At 42.5% G+C, this 17,630-nt stretch overlaps 2 protein-coding genes across 2 annotated transcripts; both read right to left on the reverse strand.

Moving 5' to 3' along the window:
• Window positions 1-1,614: 1,614 nt before the first annotated feature.
• LOC113461104 lies at window positions 1,615-3,051 on the reverse strand. Its single transcript, XM_026800524.2, has 2 exons — window positions 2,482-3,051; window positions 1,615-2,300 (listed from the first exon to the last, which is right to left on the reverse strand). The coding sequence occupies exons 1-2, from the start codon at window positions 3,013-3,015 to the stop codon at window positions 2,067-2,069; spliced, it is 768 nt and encodes a 255-aa protein (XP_026656325.2). The 5' UTR covers window positions 3,016-3,051; the 3' UTR covers window positions 1,615-2,066.
• An 8,009-nt stretch (window positions 3,052-11,060) lies between these two features.
• Window positions 11,061-12,128, reverse strand: LOC113461101. Its single transcript, XM_026800522.2, has one exon. It carries the CDS (start codon window positions 12,126-12,128, stop codon window positions 11,061-11,063), a length of 1,068 nt encoding a protein of 355 aa, XP_026656323.2.
• Window positions 12,129-17,630: the final 5,502 nt, after the last annotated feature.

Below are 17,630 nucleotides of genomic sequence, written 5' to 3' on the forward strand. Positions count from 1 at the left end.
ACCATCGGCGGAGTTAAAACTAAGACGACGCTAGTTAGCATCGTTGAAACCAAATTTATAAGATGACACTTCTAAGCATCGTTGGTGGCCAAAGAGGAAAAAAGCAGATGATACTTAAAATTGTCGTCATAATCCTACCTACTAATCTCCCACTTCAAACTATTTTTTTTCTTAAGCATTAACTTAAGACGACGCTTTTAAGTATCGTCGGAAATCGCTTGGACCAGACGAATCGTCGGACGCCAGACAACGCTTACACACCGCACATCCCCTCTAAACCCACTTTATAAAACTTCAAGTGATGAAACCCTAGCCTCTAGCAGCCTCAGCAGCCCCGGTGGGAATGGGAGATGTCACATCCTCCTCCTCCTCCTCCTCCTCTACCGCCCCCACCCCATCCCTCGTTGGCTTGCTGTTCCAGCGCTCTTTGGACGACCTGATCAAGTCCCTCCGCTCCTAGCCTGCCGACACCAAGCCCTCCCTCCTCGCCTGCACCCTCGCCGAGATCTGTTGCAAGATCTTCTTGCCGGACCCCGACACCAAGGCCGCTGCCCTCCAGCAACCCTAGCAGCCCCGGTGGGAGTGGGAGACCTAAGAGCAGATGTCAGGTTGGGAGCTTAGTCCCAGACATCAAATCGCATCATCCTCCTCCTCCTCCTCAACCGCCCCTGCCCCATCCCTTGTGGCCTCGCTGTTCTAGCGCTCTCTGGACGACCTGATCGAGTCCCTCTTCTCCCTCCTCTCCTGCGCCCTCGTCGAGATTCGTCGTGACATCTGCTCACCGGACCCCGACACCAAGGCTGTCGCCCTCCAACCGCCCCAGCAGCCCTGGTGGGTGTGGGAGGACCTTTTTTTTGTTATTTTTTCCCTTCTTATTTTCTTCTCTGGTTGAATCTATTTAGCTATAGCATAAATCTGAGATGGCGGTTTGCTTCTCTAGTCTCTCATTTTTTTTTCTTCTTTTCTTTCTTTTGTACAAAATAAACATCATTTAATTTGCTTCTGAGATGGTATTCAGCTGCTTCCATTTGTAATTAATTTTTTTTTATTGCGGTTGTGACCGCCATGGATGGAATGGAAGGAGAAAAGAAATGAAAATGCGGATGCGAAGAAGATGGAAACGGGATTTGAGAGAACTAGTCTCTCCAATTGTAATTGTAATTTGTGAAAGAAACATCGGGCATTTGTAAAAGAACCATTGATCCAGATTTTTTTTTTAATCCCCAAAAAAGTTAATTCGGCTTTTTAAATAAATATTTTAAAAAATAACTCTAATGGCGCTTTAAAGCGTCCTTAGAATAAGTATTGCCAACGTCGGCAAAGCTCCCATTATTTTCCGACGCTTTTGAAAAGCGTCGGCAAAAAACAATTCTACTCTACGTGAGCCAATACTTTTGCGACGCTTTAGAAAGCATCGGTGCCAAATTTACCGACGTTTATAAACATCGGTATAGACTTTAAAAAGTGCCGAGAAAGATAATTTTTTTTGTAGTGATCAATTTCTAAAAAGAGTAAAACCTGTTCCTAATACTATTATATAGGTTCGAACTCATAATCGAAAGAGTTCAACTCTCTTCCAAGTTTTAAAAATATCAACTAAAAATATTTCAAACATCCAAGCATCTCAATAATTAGAAACATACTAATCAAAGGAGTGACAAATCATGAAACTAGGGATCCTCCTAAAACTTAAAACATAATTAATTAATGAAAAATTTTTGGGGTTGCCTTTTAGTGCAAGCTGTAAGTTCACCAGGTGTTTTAGATGCGGGCCTCGCAACTCATTATCCAACCAAGCTTATTGAAAAACAAGTCATTACCTAAACGTCCATGGATTCCACTAATTTTCACAAGCTACAGAAAATGCTCACATTACGAGAACTTTTTGTATGCATGAAACATGTGTTGCACAGTATGCCGTACAATTAATGAAATAAATTAGCTTGCATAATGTACAACAAACTAGAAAAGAAAATTCAGATGCATGAATTGGAAAAAAGTAAGACACATGGAATGCAAACATTTTGATTTATTCTCGAGTGGAATATATCTTGCTCAAGTGATTGTTATTTCAGATAATATTGAATTTTCTCTCTTGCACGCATGTTATGTCGTATTTTACTTATCGAATTAAAAACCTTGACCAATCTATATTTTTTTCTTCCTATACCTGATGGTACAACGTCGTTTTGGAGGAGATCCCTCTGACTTGTGCCTGAAGGACGAGAGCCCCCTGCAGCTTCCCGAAATCCAGCCGCCGTGTCAGCGATCCGAAAAATCTGACAGATAGCGTAGTTGGGCTGCAATTAATAGCGATGGCAAGAAAGACCATCAATCGTATTAGATGCGTCACTTGGGATCAATGAGTAAGTATGGGCAAACTGGCAATTACTTTCAAGCCAAACTTAAAGAAGATCTATACCAGAAAAAGCAAAAAGGGTCGAGAGCTAAACTTTCCTCAGAGCTTTTCTTGGTTCTCACCTGATCATCTTTTTCTCCAAGCGAATATTGTGTCATCATGAACTTGGGTGTGTGAACTCTATTGTCGCCATACCTCAACTTTCGCTTGCACCATTTTTCTCCATCCCCGCTGCCCATGGACTTTGTGTCATGCAGATTCCAGCTACCTTTGCCCACCGGCACTTTCCGTATCGGCTTCCGATTTACATCGTAAAAGAGACGTGTGTAGCACCAGTATCCCTCTGCGCCGATGACAGGAGCCTGTCCGATGGAATCGAAGCATTCTTCCTGAGAATCTGCATATAAGAACATCTGCTCATAAAAGGAAAATCTTGCAGTCCGAAGAACGGGCCGGCACCTGGCTGTATATGTTGTGAAGCACCACATATTCAAATCAATATAGGGAGTAATCTTTCTTTTTTTCCCTTTTGTATGTTTAACTATATCGTTTATCGTGCTTACTAAAAAGTTTTCCGACAACCTCTTATGTTGATAAGGAACGGTATAAATTTGCTTTTTCACTCTAATAAAAATAAAAAGCACAAAAAAACACATCTATTCTAATAATATATAGTAACAGTCGTACAAAAGAACCAGTACCACAACTACCACATGAACCGCTAATTATAATAGAAGCCGAGCAAGATCCACTACCACCACATAGGTTTTAGGGCAAGCTAGATCAGTACGATAATTACCACATGTTTCTTCTCTATTTTTCTTGTAGAGGATCGCCTCACGGATTTCGTCTTTAGCTGCCAGCCGGACATTCAACAGACGAAGGCGAAGAATCCCGTAAAGCCCGATTAACTCGTGGATAGAATTGATGTCCCCCATTGCCAGCAGCCGGACTCGGGATTCTTCAACTGATGAAGTACCTTCACGCGGAAGAGGCAAAAACCCTTCTGCCTAAGTCGTACGTTCTAGGATGCAGGCAGCCCAAAGCCAGCCCAAGCCTCAATTTATACATATAAAATGATATAAAGATTACTAGTTTACCAAAAAAATTTACCATACGATAGAGTCATTTGATGTGTAGCAATTGATGTCATAGGGTGAGGAGCACATGATGTCATACGGGTTGCTTATGGGCAAGGTTTCAGCCAGCTAGCTAGGGTTCAATCCTGAACCCAGAGATTAAATCAAGACTCCATTGGATAAATAAGTCGAGATCCAGTGCCAAATATTTGAACGTTCGATCATGTACCCCTACAAAAAAAAGAAAATCCATGTTCAATCCACCGGCCTATGAATGCAGGTTTATGGGCTTTTTTGGCTAAAGACTTCCAAAAGCTTAAGCATACAATTTCAGTGACTAATGCAATTAGAACGTTGAATAAAATAGAGAAAACAGAATAAAGGGGAAGGCCTACATCCCTAATTTATCAAATTACAATGAAAGGAGACAAAACCATACATGGGAGCCCTTGGTATCATTATCCTTGTTGGATGTGCTCCCAAGTAATATTTACCTATTGGATAATAGGTAATTACATATTATTTTATATATTATATATTAAATATTACATTGGATAGTAACATTTATCTAATGCATAATATAACATTACCTATGATATATTATATCATTATAAAATATTATATAATATTATATTACATGTTATATTAAAGGGTTATTTTTTTTCATATTTGCAATATTGTAGATTGTGTCCCAGACTATTCTTATATATCAATTATCATAATCATGATATTATTATAATTGTATTATAATATATGGATATACTTATTATAGTTGTAGGATATAGAACTAGATTATATATTACATAATATAATAATTTTATAGTAATTTTAATACTATTATTATCACTACTAACATTGATATGATGATATAAATATTTTGTTAATAACATCAGCATATATTAATATAATTATTTAGTTCATACAATTATAAATATACAATTATTTTAACAATTACATTATGTTGTCTACATATTATATTGTTTTAATAACCATTATCATGATAATATATAAGATTAATATATTATTATATTAAAAATTCATTGATATCAATATATGAATAATACTATTAATATTTAATATTTAACATTATAGTAATATTAATATCGGTACTAATATTAACATTAATATTAATAAAGTTTTGCTTCATTTTCTTGAGATCATGTCGAGTTATCCAAATGCATAAATTGGTAACAATCATTCTTGACAATTCCAAAGAATCTTAGTAATGGAAATTACACTATTGATTTTCATTCGTGACCTCCGAATGTGGTCGTAAGATGTAAAAATGAATTTTGCATCTACTATGTGTTTTGATTTTGGTGGTGGACAAATGCAAATATAACTGTTGGAGAGGATCTACAAGGCCTAAAATGATAGTGTACTAAAATTTACAATTTGTAAGGCACCTTACATGTACATCAAGTCATCCCAAAAATAAAGATATGTAAGCATTCCATTATGTTGAACCCAGAAAGGAATAGATGGTAGTATATCCTCCAATCTTGATCTTCAAGGACTTTTCTTATTGGGTACCACCTTCTTGAGGAAGAGAGCGATGAGTAGGAGCTACGAACTACAGACGAGGAATCAAAAGACTAAAGGCAACTAAAAGATAAAGATTAATTGAAAAAGGCTGATCATAAGATTTGGAGAAGGGTTGAATGGCCTGTTCCTCTCTCTCGTCTCCATCCCCTCTCCCCAATGCCCATATTCTCCTCTTGTGCTCTCTCTATATCTTTCTCTCCCCGTGTCTCACACCCAATCTCTTTTCTTCATCTCTCTTCTCTCTCATCCCTATCCTTACAAATTTAGCCCCTTCCCATTGACCCATCTCTCTCTCAACCAATCTGCGTCACTTCTCTCTCAATTAATTTCTCTCATCTCTCTGCCTCCTCTCACGACTCTCATCTCACGACTCTCAATCTTTTGATCTCTCTCCCCTCTCACCTCTCAATTTATTTCCTCACTCTCCCCTTGTCACACCCCGAACCCAACACCGGGTCCGGTACGCGACCGGCCGCATGAGTCTTAGAGCAGTGCCCTAAAGATCATGCAAGGCCTATGATTAACAAAAAATTTCAATAAATCCACAATTAATCTAGTAATTCAAATAGAGCAGTCCGACATGTCCAAATAAACAAATTAGTTCAATTACAAGATCTTCAAATGTTCATCGACATCAAGAAGGATAAACAAACTAACTAGCTAATGACTCTGATACTTGCACTCTGCGCCCATCCCATCCAAATCTAAGCATCCTGCAACTCTGATAAAAAGAAAGAAAAAAAAGGGGATGAGCTTACAGCCCAGTAAGAATCCCTATACATCCACACCAACACAATAATAATAAAAATCTGAAAAACACGACAAGTCGAAGCACATATCATGAAGTCATAAACTGGCTATCAAAGCTCAAATAATCGATACAAGTATGTACATCAAACATCAATAAAAGTCCAGCCACACAAGAAATATATAGTATATGATAGCTCATAAACCTGTATTATAGTTTCAATGTCTTTTCTTCAACTTGATCCGGATTAATTATCTTTCCGATTTTGGGTCAAATCTTGGTCATATTTCTCAGCCTGTGGTGGGGCAACCAAATTATCACATTTTCAACCTGTGGCAGGGCCTGCACATTATAGTTCCATATTTCTAGCCTGTGATGGGGCCTGCCAAAGTATCACATTTTGAGCCTGTGGCGGGGCCTGCACATTATAGTTCCACATTTCTAGCCTGTGAGGGGGCCTGCCAAAGTATCACATTTTCAGCCTGTGGCGGGGCCTGCACATTATAGTTCCACATTTCTAGCCTGTGAGGGGGCCTACCAAAGTACTACATTTTTTAGCCTGTGACGGGGCCTGCCATAATAACAAGATAAACCCAAATTCCCTTTTCATACAATCCAGTTTACATCCACACATCAATTCCTTTTTATTTATTTCCGGCTTTAAACTAACCATGGTAACGTTTCCAGCCCGTGACGGGGCAACCAATATCACATGGTTAGTTTAGAGCACCACATCCATCAGTCCAATTATGTAGGTGTAGGTTATGCGCATGCATGCATCCATCATGATACCAACCACAAGCGAATACGATCATAATATCAACCACAAGCCAACACGATCAAAATATAATTTAATAAAAACTATTTTTGATTTGTCTGGATCATAGCATATCATATATATCTAAGTATAAAAATATTATATCATGCAGGATTGGTGTACAAGGATCCTTACCTTTTTATTGAAAATTCAGACAACTAATCACCCGCCCTCACGGTGATCTATGAACCGGAATGCGCAGGACTCTGCTCAGCGTCCTCTCGTCCAATAGATTGTCCCCCTACAGAACCAAATCATCATTAAAATTTATCAAAGATATATGATAATCTAGGACCTCTGTTTGATCCTCTAAAGGGTCTTCTAAAATCTAACATCCCAGGACTTTCTAGAGTCCACAAGGCAGTGCTCTCCCCAGATCCATGTGCAGAGAGAGAGAGAACCCAACTAGAGAGAGAGGGAAATATAATAAGAGAAAGGGAATTGGAAAAATCCCTTTCTCTTTCCCTCTTCTTCTTCCTTCTTCCCGACGGAAAGGGGAGAAGGGGGCTCGGCCGTAGGTGGCCTACGGCCGGCAACGCTCCATGGTCGTCGTTCTGTGGCGTGCCGGTGGTGATACGCCCGGCGACGGTTGGCCGTGCCACGCCCTGCGACGGCCGGCCGGCCGGAACGGAAGAGGAGAAGGCCGAACCGGCTCGGCTTCTCCATCATTTCGGAGGCTTTCCGGCCTCATTCTCAAAGAAGCAAAGGCCAAAAACGAAGAAGGAGGAGAAGAAGGTGCTCACCTTGCCTCCGGCGAGGTCCTCCCGACCGGATCGACGGCGACCGCGTCGATTCCTCCCGTGGCAAGGTAATACCCAATCTCTTTCTCTCTTTTTCTTTTTTTGTGTGTGAACGGCTCTCGACGGATGCCCTAGGAAGAGGGGAGGTCTTGGCCCGGTTGCTAGGGTTTTTATCACCCTAAGATCCCCCTTTCCGGTGGATTCGGGAGGAGGGGGCGAGGAGGATTTCCGAAAAACAGGGGAGGGAGGGCGTTTCAATCGGGAGACTCCCTCCCCCTTGCACGTGTTGGGCCGCCCTTGCTCAAGGGCCGGCCCAACTCAAATGTGGGCCTTCACATTCTCCCCCCCTAAAAAAAATATTTCGTCCTCGAAATTGACATACCTGAGGTTTGAAAAAGCTGCGGATACTTGATTTTCATCTCTTCTTCGAGCTCCCAAGTAGCCTCTCTTTCCGTATGATTATTCCATTGTACCTTCACAAACGGAATGGTTCGATGTCGTAGTACTTGATCCTTCCTGTCCACAATTTGTACCGAGAACTCCTCATAGGTTAAATCCTCCTGAAGATGTAATGGTTCATATGCTACCACATGACTCGGATCTGGGACATATTTCTTCAACATTGACGCATGAAAAACATTGTGCACACTAGACAAAGCCGGTGGTAAAGCCAGTCGATACGCCACCTCCCCAACTTTGTCCAAAATCTCAAACGGACCAACATATCTAGGGTTTAATTTGCCACGAACCCCAAATCTCATCACACCATTTGTAGGTGACACTCTCAAGAAAACATGATCTCCAATTTGAAATTCCAATTCTCTCCTTCTATTATCAGCATAACTCTTCTGGCGACTCTGAGCTGTACGAAGTCGTTCTCTGATCATTTGCACCTTATCAACAGTCTGTTGTACTATCTCTGGACCTAACAATTTTCCTCTCACCCACGTCATCCCAATAAATAGGAGATCGACACTTCCGGCCATATAACGCCTCAAAAGGAGCCATTTGTATACTTGCTTGATAGCTATTATTGTAAGCAAACTCTATTAATGATAAGTGGCCATCCCACGCTCCTCCTAGATCCATGACACAGGCTCTCAACATGTCTTCCAAAATCTGGATGGTTCTTTCTGACTGTCCATCGGTTTGGGGATGAAAAGCTGTGCTAATGCTCAATTTGGTTCCAAGAGCCTTATGAAGACTCTTCCAAAACTGTGATACAAATCTACTGTCTCTATCTGACACAATGGTAACTGGAACCCTATGCAACTTCACAATATGCTCTATATATAAACCTGCCAATCTCTCTAAGGAGAAACCAACTCTGAAAGGCAAAAAGTGTGCTGATTTGGTTAGCCGGTCAACAATTACCCACACAACATCATTACCTCGTAGGGTTTTTGGCAAGCTAGTCACAAAGTCTATGGTGATATGCTCCCACTTCCATTGAGGAATAAGTAGAGATTGTAATGGTCCCGTAGGTCTCTGATGTTCTGCTTTTACCTGCTCACATACTAGACACTGGGCTACAAATTGAGCAATATCCTTTTTCATACCACTCCACCAAAAATGTTTCTTTAAATTCTGATACATCTTGGTGCCTCCTGGATGCATTGTATAAGCAGAGCTATGAGCCTCCTCTAAAATTTCATTCCTTAATTCTGAAACTTTAGGGACGCACAATCTGCTACCGAATCTTAAGGAACCATCCTCATGCACATGGAATTCGCTTTGAACACCAGACTCTACTATTCCCCTTACCCTCTGTAATTCTGAATCCTCTTTTTGAGATGACTTAATCCTTTCAATCAAGGTAGGCTGCACCATAAGATTAGCAAGTCGTACTTGAGGATCATGCAGCCGTACTTCAATTTCATATCTCTCCAAGTCCAACAAAATGTTTCTTTGTGTAGTGATTAGAGCCGCTAATTTACTTGAAGATTTTCTGCTTAGAGCATCGGCCACAACATTTGCTTTTCCCGGATGGTAATTGATAGTTAGATCATAATCTTTTAATAGCTCTAACCATCTCCTTTGCCTCAAATTCAGCTCCTTTTGAGTATAAATATACTTCAAATTTTTGTGGTCCGTAAAAATTTCACAATGTTCACCATATAAATAGTGCCTCCATATTCTTAAAGCAAAGATCACAGCTGCTAACTTTAAATCATGAGTAGGGTAATTCAGCTCATATGGTTTCAACTGTCTAGAAGCATAGGCTATCATCTTCTCATTCTGCATAAGAACATAGCCGAGGCCCTTGCGTGATGCATCACTATAGATGCTGAAGCCTCCTGTTCCAGATGGAAGGGCCAATATCGGAGCTGTCACCAATCGTCTTTTCAACTTCTGAAAACTCTGCTCACAATCCTCCTTCCATTCAAATTTTACTTGCTTTTGGGTTAGGCGATATAGAGGCATGGCAATACGGAGAATCCCTCAACGAATCTCCGATAGTATCCCGCCATTCCTAAAAAGCTGCGCACCTCGGACACGTTAGTAGGTCTACTCCAATCAACTACTGCCTCCACTTTCCTTGGGTCAACAGAGATGCCATCCTTGGAGATCACGTGCCCGAGAAAGGTGATACTGTTTAACCAGAACTCACATTTCTGTAACTTGCCATAAAGCTCGTTTTCTCTAAGAGTTTGCAATACTGTCCTCAAATGTTCCTCATGCTCTTGTGGGCTTTTTGAATAGACTAGAATGTCATCAATAAATACTACCACAAATTGATCCAGGTAGGGTTTGAACACTCGATTCATAAGATCCATAAAGGCTGCCGGTGCATTTGTTAACCCGAAAGGCATAACCAAAAACTCATAGTGTCCGTATCTAGTTCTGAATGTTGTCTTCGGTATGTCTTCAGCCTGTATTTTCAACTGATGATATCCGGAGCGTAGATCAAGTTTTGAGAAGATTTGCGCCCCTTGCAACTGATCGAACAAATCATCAATTCTTGGTAAAGGATATTTGTTCCGCACTGTTACTCCATTTATCTCTTGATAATCTATACAAAGCCGGAAACTGCCATCTTTCTTTTTCACAAATAGTACAGGAGCACCCCAAGGAGAAACACTAGGCCTGATGAAACCCTTGTCCAACAGCTCCTGTAGTTGTTCCTTTAGCACTTTTAATTCAGCTGGAGCCATCCTGTATGGGGCCTTAGAAATTGGTCCAGTGCCAGGAATCAAATCAATGGAGAATTCAACCCCTCTATGAGGGGGTAATCCTGGCAAATCCTCTGGAAAGACATCAGGGAATTCTCTCACAATAGGAATGTCTTCTAGTTTGAGTTCTTCCAGCTGAGGGCCCATTACCATGGCTAAAAATCCTTCATCACCCTTCCGAAGGAGTCGCTTGGCCTGTATGGCTGAGATTACTTTTGGCGGAGGTAACATTCTGTTGCCACTAAAAGTAAACTCTGGCTGACCAGAGATTTGAAATTTAACTGTTTTCTCGAAGCAGTCAACAATGGCATGATACGCTGCCAACCAGTCCATCCCAAGGATCATGTCGAAGTCCTTCATCTCTAGAACTAGTAAATCTACTTTCATTTTTCTGCCTTCAATATTCAAGATACAATCTTTGCAAACAGAGTTAACTAAGATTACATCTCCACTAAGGGTGGAAACACAAAGTTCAATCTCTAATGGCATAGAAATCATTGTATTATTTCTTCTAACAAAATCGACAGATACGAAAAAATGAGTAGCTCCAGGATCAATCAAAACATAGGCATTGGTGGATGAGACTTTAATCGTACATGTCACCACATGTTAGAGACATTGGCATCCTGTTGTGTAAGAGCATAAACTCGTCCCTGAGTTCTAGACCTCTGTTGTCCTCTTTGTTGTTGTTCATTCTGAGATACTTGATTTGCTGGAGCTCCCGAAATAGGCTGAGACATTTGTCGAGCCTGTTGCTCACTGCTATTAGGACAGGTATTTGCCTTGTGGCCCTGCTGGCCACACGAAAAGCAATTCCCATTGAACCAGTTGCACTCGTTCTGATAGTGGGGTCCGCCACATCTATAGCATTTCACAGTATCCTTCCGCTGAGTCTTATCATTCACAGTAGTTTGTTTCTTGGGCCTGAATTCAGTATTTCTGCCCTGCTTATTTTGTAGCTCAGCTTGTCTGTTCCTCTTTTTCAAAATTCTTTCCCTCTCTTCTTGAGTGTCATTCAAGCCCCTTTCAACTACCAAAGCCTTGTTAACCTCATCCTTGTAGGAAGAAAGCTCGAAGGTAGACACATGTTGTCTGATTCGGGCTCTAAGTCCACTTTCAAACTTTTCAGCTCGTTCTCTTTCATTCTCCACCTGTCCTGGGGCATACCTGGCCAGTTCCTCAAACTTTGCAGCATACTCTGCGACCGTCATATTCCCCTGCTCTAACCGGGTAAACTCTCGAAATTTCTGCCGTCTCACGCTTCGGGGAATATACTTATCACGGAAAAGCTCCTTAAATCCTTCCCAAGGCAAAGATGCAGCATTTTGTCCCATCTTTCCTCTTTCCACATTCCACCAAATATCCGCTTCTCCTAGCAGCATAAATGTAGCAAAAGTGACCCTATCTTCATCAGGGCATCTCAGGGCATTGAAAACTTTTTCCATTTCATTCAGCCAAGTCTCGGCCTCTAAAGGGTCAGAAGTGCCTTTAAAAGCTGAAGGTGCAAACTTTTTGAATTCTACCAAACTGACATGATGCTCTTTCCGACTTGTAGCCCCCTGTAGATACTGAGGAGTCACCTGCTGCTGCTGATGTTGTAATTGTTGCTGCATAAATTGTTGCTGCTGTTCCATGAAGCGTTGTTGCATCTCCATCATTCTCATCATGTCTGAACGGGAAGTAGCTTATTGTTGCATCATTGTTTGCATCATCTGAGAAGCACTCAGTGGCTCATTAGGCTGAATTCCAGGCTCACCCGAGGTTCCTGTCCTTGGAGTTTCCGGGGTTCCCATCTCCAGAGCACTACCAACAGGGTTGACGTGGTGTTCCTGCGGGTGCATACTCCTGGCCGGCGAGGGTGGAGCACCTTCTTGTTGTTCGGAGGGCATCCAAGCAGCGGAGCCATCGGCAAAGTGAGTCGGCCTCCTATTACGCCCACGTCCACTCCCTCGTGCCATATCAACCTACACAAGTTACTTTTAACATTTTAAGATTGCAAAAATGTATCTATGGGGTCTTTAGTAAGTCATTTAATATTTTTCCCCACTCACTCTCACCTGAACCTAAACCCTAGGATACCTTAATCTTAAGCTCTGATACCACTCTGTCATGCCCCGAACCCAACACCCGGGTCCGGTACGCGACCGGCCGCATGAGCCCTAGAGTAGTGCCCTAAAGATCATGCAAGGCCTATGATTAACAAAAAATTTCAATAAATCCACAATTAATCTAGTAATTCAAATAGAGCAGTCCGACATATCCAAATAAACAAATTAGTTCAATTACAAGATCTTCAAATGTTCATCGACATCAAGAAGGATAAACAAACTAACTAGCTAATAACTCTGATACTTGCACTCTGCGCCCATCCCATCCAAATCTAAGCATCCTGCAACTCTGATAAAAAGAAAGAAAAAAAAGGGGATGAGCTTTACAGCCCAGTAAGAATTCCTACACATCCACACCAACACAATAATAATAAAAATCTGAAAACCACGACAAGTCGAAGCACATATCATGAAGTCATAAACCGGCTATCAAAGCTCAAATAATCGATACAAGTATGTACATCAAACATCAATAAAAGTCCAGCCACACAAGAAATATATAGCATATGATAGCTCATAAACCTGTATTATAGTTTCAATGTCTTTTCTTCAACTTGATCCGGATTAATTATCTTTCCGACTTTGGGTCAAATCTCGGTCACATTTCTCAGTCTGTGGTGGGGCAACCAAATTATCACATTTTAAGCCTGTGGCAGGGCCTGCACATTATAGTTCCACATTTCTAGCCTGTGATGGGGCCTGCCAAAGTATCACATTTTGAGCCTGTGGCGGGGCCTGCACATTATAGTTCCACATTTCTAACCTGTGAGGGAGCCTACCAAAGTATCACATTTTCAGCCTGTGGCGGGGCCTGCACATTATAGTTCCACATTTCTAGCCTGTGAGGGGGCCTGATAGTCAACTTTAAAGACCACGCAATAGCACGTATCTGGTAGGATAGTGATTACGGGTATCGATCCACAGGGATTGGGGTATAGTTGTTTTTCTTAAAATAAAAATATTTAAAATGATGAATTTGTGAAGGCTATTAAACTAAACAACTCAATAAAAGAAAATGCAATTAAAGGGATATCAGTTTAGGAGAACCTAGGGCAAGGAATTCACCACTAACATCAGAACAAGGGTTATTTATATTTTATTTCGTTCTTGGGTTAACATGCAAATTGGCTACAAGCCTAATAAGCATTTGAATAAAATTTCACAAAAGTAATTTGGGCATAATCCATCTTCAGTTGGCATGAAATGTCTACCCTAATCTAAGGTGGCAGCACATCGCATCTTCCCTAAGCATGGACTATCTTATATTTACTTAGTGATCGTAAAGAACAGTTGTACGAACATCATACTTAAAATCACAGAAATTAAATATGATTCAAAAGAAGATATTCATTAAAAACAATAAGTTCATACAACCCCAAGAATATAAAATAAAACATAAAACCCATGTCCCTGTGTTAGGGCTGCATCCAGCCCTAGAGAGGAGATCAGCCTTCCATTGAGTTGGAGACGGCAGCAGCAGCACAGCAGCGGGCTCCCATCTCTCCCTCTTTCTTTATTTTTTTCTTTGGGAAATCATTCCCAGAATGACCAAAACTCCTCTCTCCCTTCTCTGTTTCTGTGGACTCCGCCTCTGATGAGATGATAGGGAAAACCCCCCACCCCGGTGGGGGGGGTTTGGCCTCTGAGGAGCTGCCCCCAAGGAAGAGACGTCCCCTCCTTATATAGGCTGTCAGCTCCCCTCCTCTTGTTTCGAATGTAGATGAGGATGAACCCTTTGCCGTTGGGATCAAGCGACTGTTGTGGAGAAGACGCGTGAAGCCGGACGCGTGGGAAGATGCATTTTGACGCCGTGAAGCTCGGGATGGTTGTTGTAGAGCTGGGAGAAATGCTTGTGATGGTTCTGTTCCGCTGAAACAGGGGATAGTTCATGGGATCGGCAGCTTGGGCGTTGAATCAGGGATGAAGGTGCTGGAAGATTTCTCGCGGATACAAGGGATACGGGAGCTGTGAATAGACTCGGGAGGTTGACGTGGAATGAATCCGGATGAGGTTGAAGAAGCTGGGAGGTGACGTGGAACAGGGGAGAAGAACTCGTAAGGGGCTTTGGATGCGGACGAGATTGGCTTGGTTTGTTAGATGCATAATGATCCGTGGGAGAAGGGATGAACTCGGAACAGAGGAGGATACGGTTTGAGAAGGAATCGGAAGAGGAAATGAAGTTGTGGAGTTGGGAGGTTAGGAGGATGACGAGAGGATCTCGGCTGGGAGGAGTGAGTATGTGAACTTGGGATGGATGATGATGAAGCTCACGGCTGGCAGGAAATCATGGGAGAGACGTTGGAAGATAATCGGGAAGGGGCGTTTGAAGGAGTTGGCTTGGCCGATCCGGGTAAGGATGGATCACAACGAGATGGCGAGAGTGATTTCTAGATGACGGAATGGCTGGGTTTTGAGCTTATCCGGGAGAAGAAGATCACGGAGAAGATGGGATTAATCTCGGTTTGGGAAGCGGAGAATCCGGAAGAAGATTGCTGGCTGGTTTGACGTGGATGCAGTGACTTCGGGTGAGAGAAATCCGGGAGAATGAAGCTTGGAATGGCTGGCAGCTGGGACTTGTTTTGATCGTGAGACACAGGCGCGAGGGAAGCTGAGAAAATCTCGGCTGGGAGTTTGGTGGAACCGTGGACGTTGGAGGCTGCGGACGTTGTTGAGAGCTTATCCGTGGAGGAGTTTGATTGAGACGCAATCTGTGGGATAAGGAGCAGGGAGCTAATCGCGGATGAGATGAAGGTGGCTTGAGCTTTATCCAGAATGCTATCGGGATACTCGGACGTGGTGAATGGAGTTGATCCGTGGGATATTGGGAAAGATGTGGAGAAAGGAACAGGGGAAAGGATGCTGGGAGAAATCTTTGGATGAAGACGCGTACGGTGCTTGGATGCGGAACAGGGGTTGACGTGAGAGGATGCTTGGGCTTTTATCCCGTGGGTGATGAAATTCCAATGCGAACGGGATTAAGATTAGCTTGATAGGAAATATAGGAGGATCAAAGCCGGAAGATGATAGCTCTGTTTGGATGCCGTGAATGATGGGTTTTGTTTTGAGGCAGGGGTAATAAAAAATGGCGTGGAAGGAGCTGGGATTTATTTGGGAGAAAAGATTTTGAGGCATGACCGTCGGCTGGGAAGTCTTGGGACGACCTTGTTCTTTGGACATGGAACAGGGGAGATTGGGACTGGACCGAGTGCGTGTCATTCGGGTTCAGGGATATCCCAAATAAGTTTGACTTGACCTGCATTCATTAGGCTTAATCATTAAATCAACTTGAATTACCTCTGATAATTATTAAAATGCAATGATAATGGTAACACATATTTTATGGTTAAATTTACAAAATATGTGAATTAAAATAATGATAAGTGCTATAAATAAGATATTAATTTATGCATTATTTAGCACTTATCAGGGCCTACCAAAGTACCATATTTTTCAGCCTGTGACGGGGCCTGCCATAATAACAAGATAAACCCAAAGTCTCTTTTCATACAATCCAGTTTACATCCACACATCAATTCCTTTTTATATATTTTCGACTTTAAACTAACCACAGTCACGTTTCCAGCCCGTGACGGGGCAACCAATATCACATGGTTAGCTTAGAGCACCACATCCATCAGTCCAATTATGTAGGTGTAGGTTATGCGCATGCATGCATCCATCATGATACCAACCACAAGCAAATACGATCATAATATCAACCACAAGCCAACACGATCAAAATATAATTTAATAAAAACTATTTTTGATTTGTCTGGATCATAGCATATCATATATATCTAAGTATAAAAATATTATATCATGCAGGATTGGTGTACAAGGATCCTTACCTTTTTATTGAAAATTCAGACAACTAATCATCCGCCCTCACGGTGATCTATGAACCGGAATGCGCAGGACTCTGCTCAGCGTCCTCTCGTCCAATAGATTGTGCCCCTATAGAACCAAATCATCATTAAAATTTATCAAAGATATATGATAATCTAGGACCCCTGTTTGATCCTCTAAAGGGTCTTCTAAAATCTAACATCCCAGAACTTTCTAGAGTCCACAAGGCAGTGCTCTCCCCAGATCCATGTGCAGAGAGAGAGAGAACCCAACTAGAGAGAGAGGGAAATATAATAAGAGAAAGGAGAATTGGAAAAATCCCTTTCTCTTTCCCTCTTCTTCTTCCTTCTTCCCGACGGAAAGGGGAGAAGGGGGCTCGGCCGTAGGTGGCCCACGGCCGGCAACGCTCCATGGTCGTCGGTCTGTGGCGTGCCGGTGGTGACACGCCCGGCGACGGCTGGCCGTGCCACGCCCTGCGACGGCCGGCCGGCCGAAACGGAAGAGGAGAAGGCCGAACCGGCTCGACTTCTCCATCATTCCGGAGGCTTTCCGGCCTCATTCTCAAAGAAGCAAAGGCCAAAAACGAAGAAGGAGGAGAAGAAGGTGCTCACCTTGCCTCCGGCGAGGTCCTCCCAACCAGATCGACGGCGACCGCGTCGATTCCTCCCGCGGCAAGGTAATACCCAATCTCTTTCTCTCTTTTTTTTTTGTGTGTGTGGGTGAACGGCTCTCGACGGATGCCCTAGGAAGAGGGGAGGTCTTGGCCCGGTTGCTAGGGTTTTTATCACCCTAAGATCCCCCTTTCCGGTGGATTCGGGAGGAGGGGGGGAGGAGGATTTCCGAAAAACAGGGGAGGGAGGGCGTTTCAATCGGGAGACTCCCTCCCCCTTGCACGCGTTGGGCCGCCCTTGCTCAAGGGCCGGCCCAACTCAAATGTGGGCCTTCACACCACTCTATCCTGTTTTGATCTCTCTCTCTCTCCTATCCTGTTCTCTCTAGTTTTTTGCCAAATGCAGAAAATGAGAGAGTAAGTTTCTCTCAATCTAATATATTCGGGCCTCCCAAAATAGGCTACGATCTGGCATGATTTTTGAAATGGTCGGGATCAGGCTAGGGTTGGTCAGAGCCTAAAAGTGTTTTTTTGGGCTTTGGCCTAAACTGAAGCTGAATTTTCTTGTTTTCAACAGGCCTAGGCAATATGAAAGACCATTCTAG

Source organism: Phoenix dactylifera, chromosome 11 (assembly GCF_009389715.1).
Source record: "Phoenix dactylifera cultivar Barhee BC4 chromosome 11, palm_55x_up_171113_PBpolish2nd_filt_p, whole genome shotgun sequence".
NCBI lineage: Eukaryota > Viridiplantae > Streptophyta > Magnoliopsida > Arecales > Arecaceae > Phoenix > Phoenix dactylifera.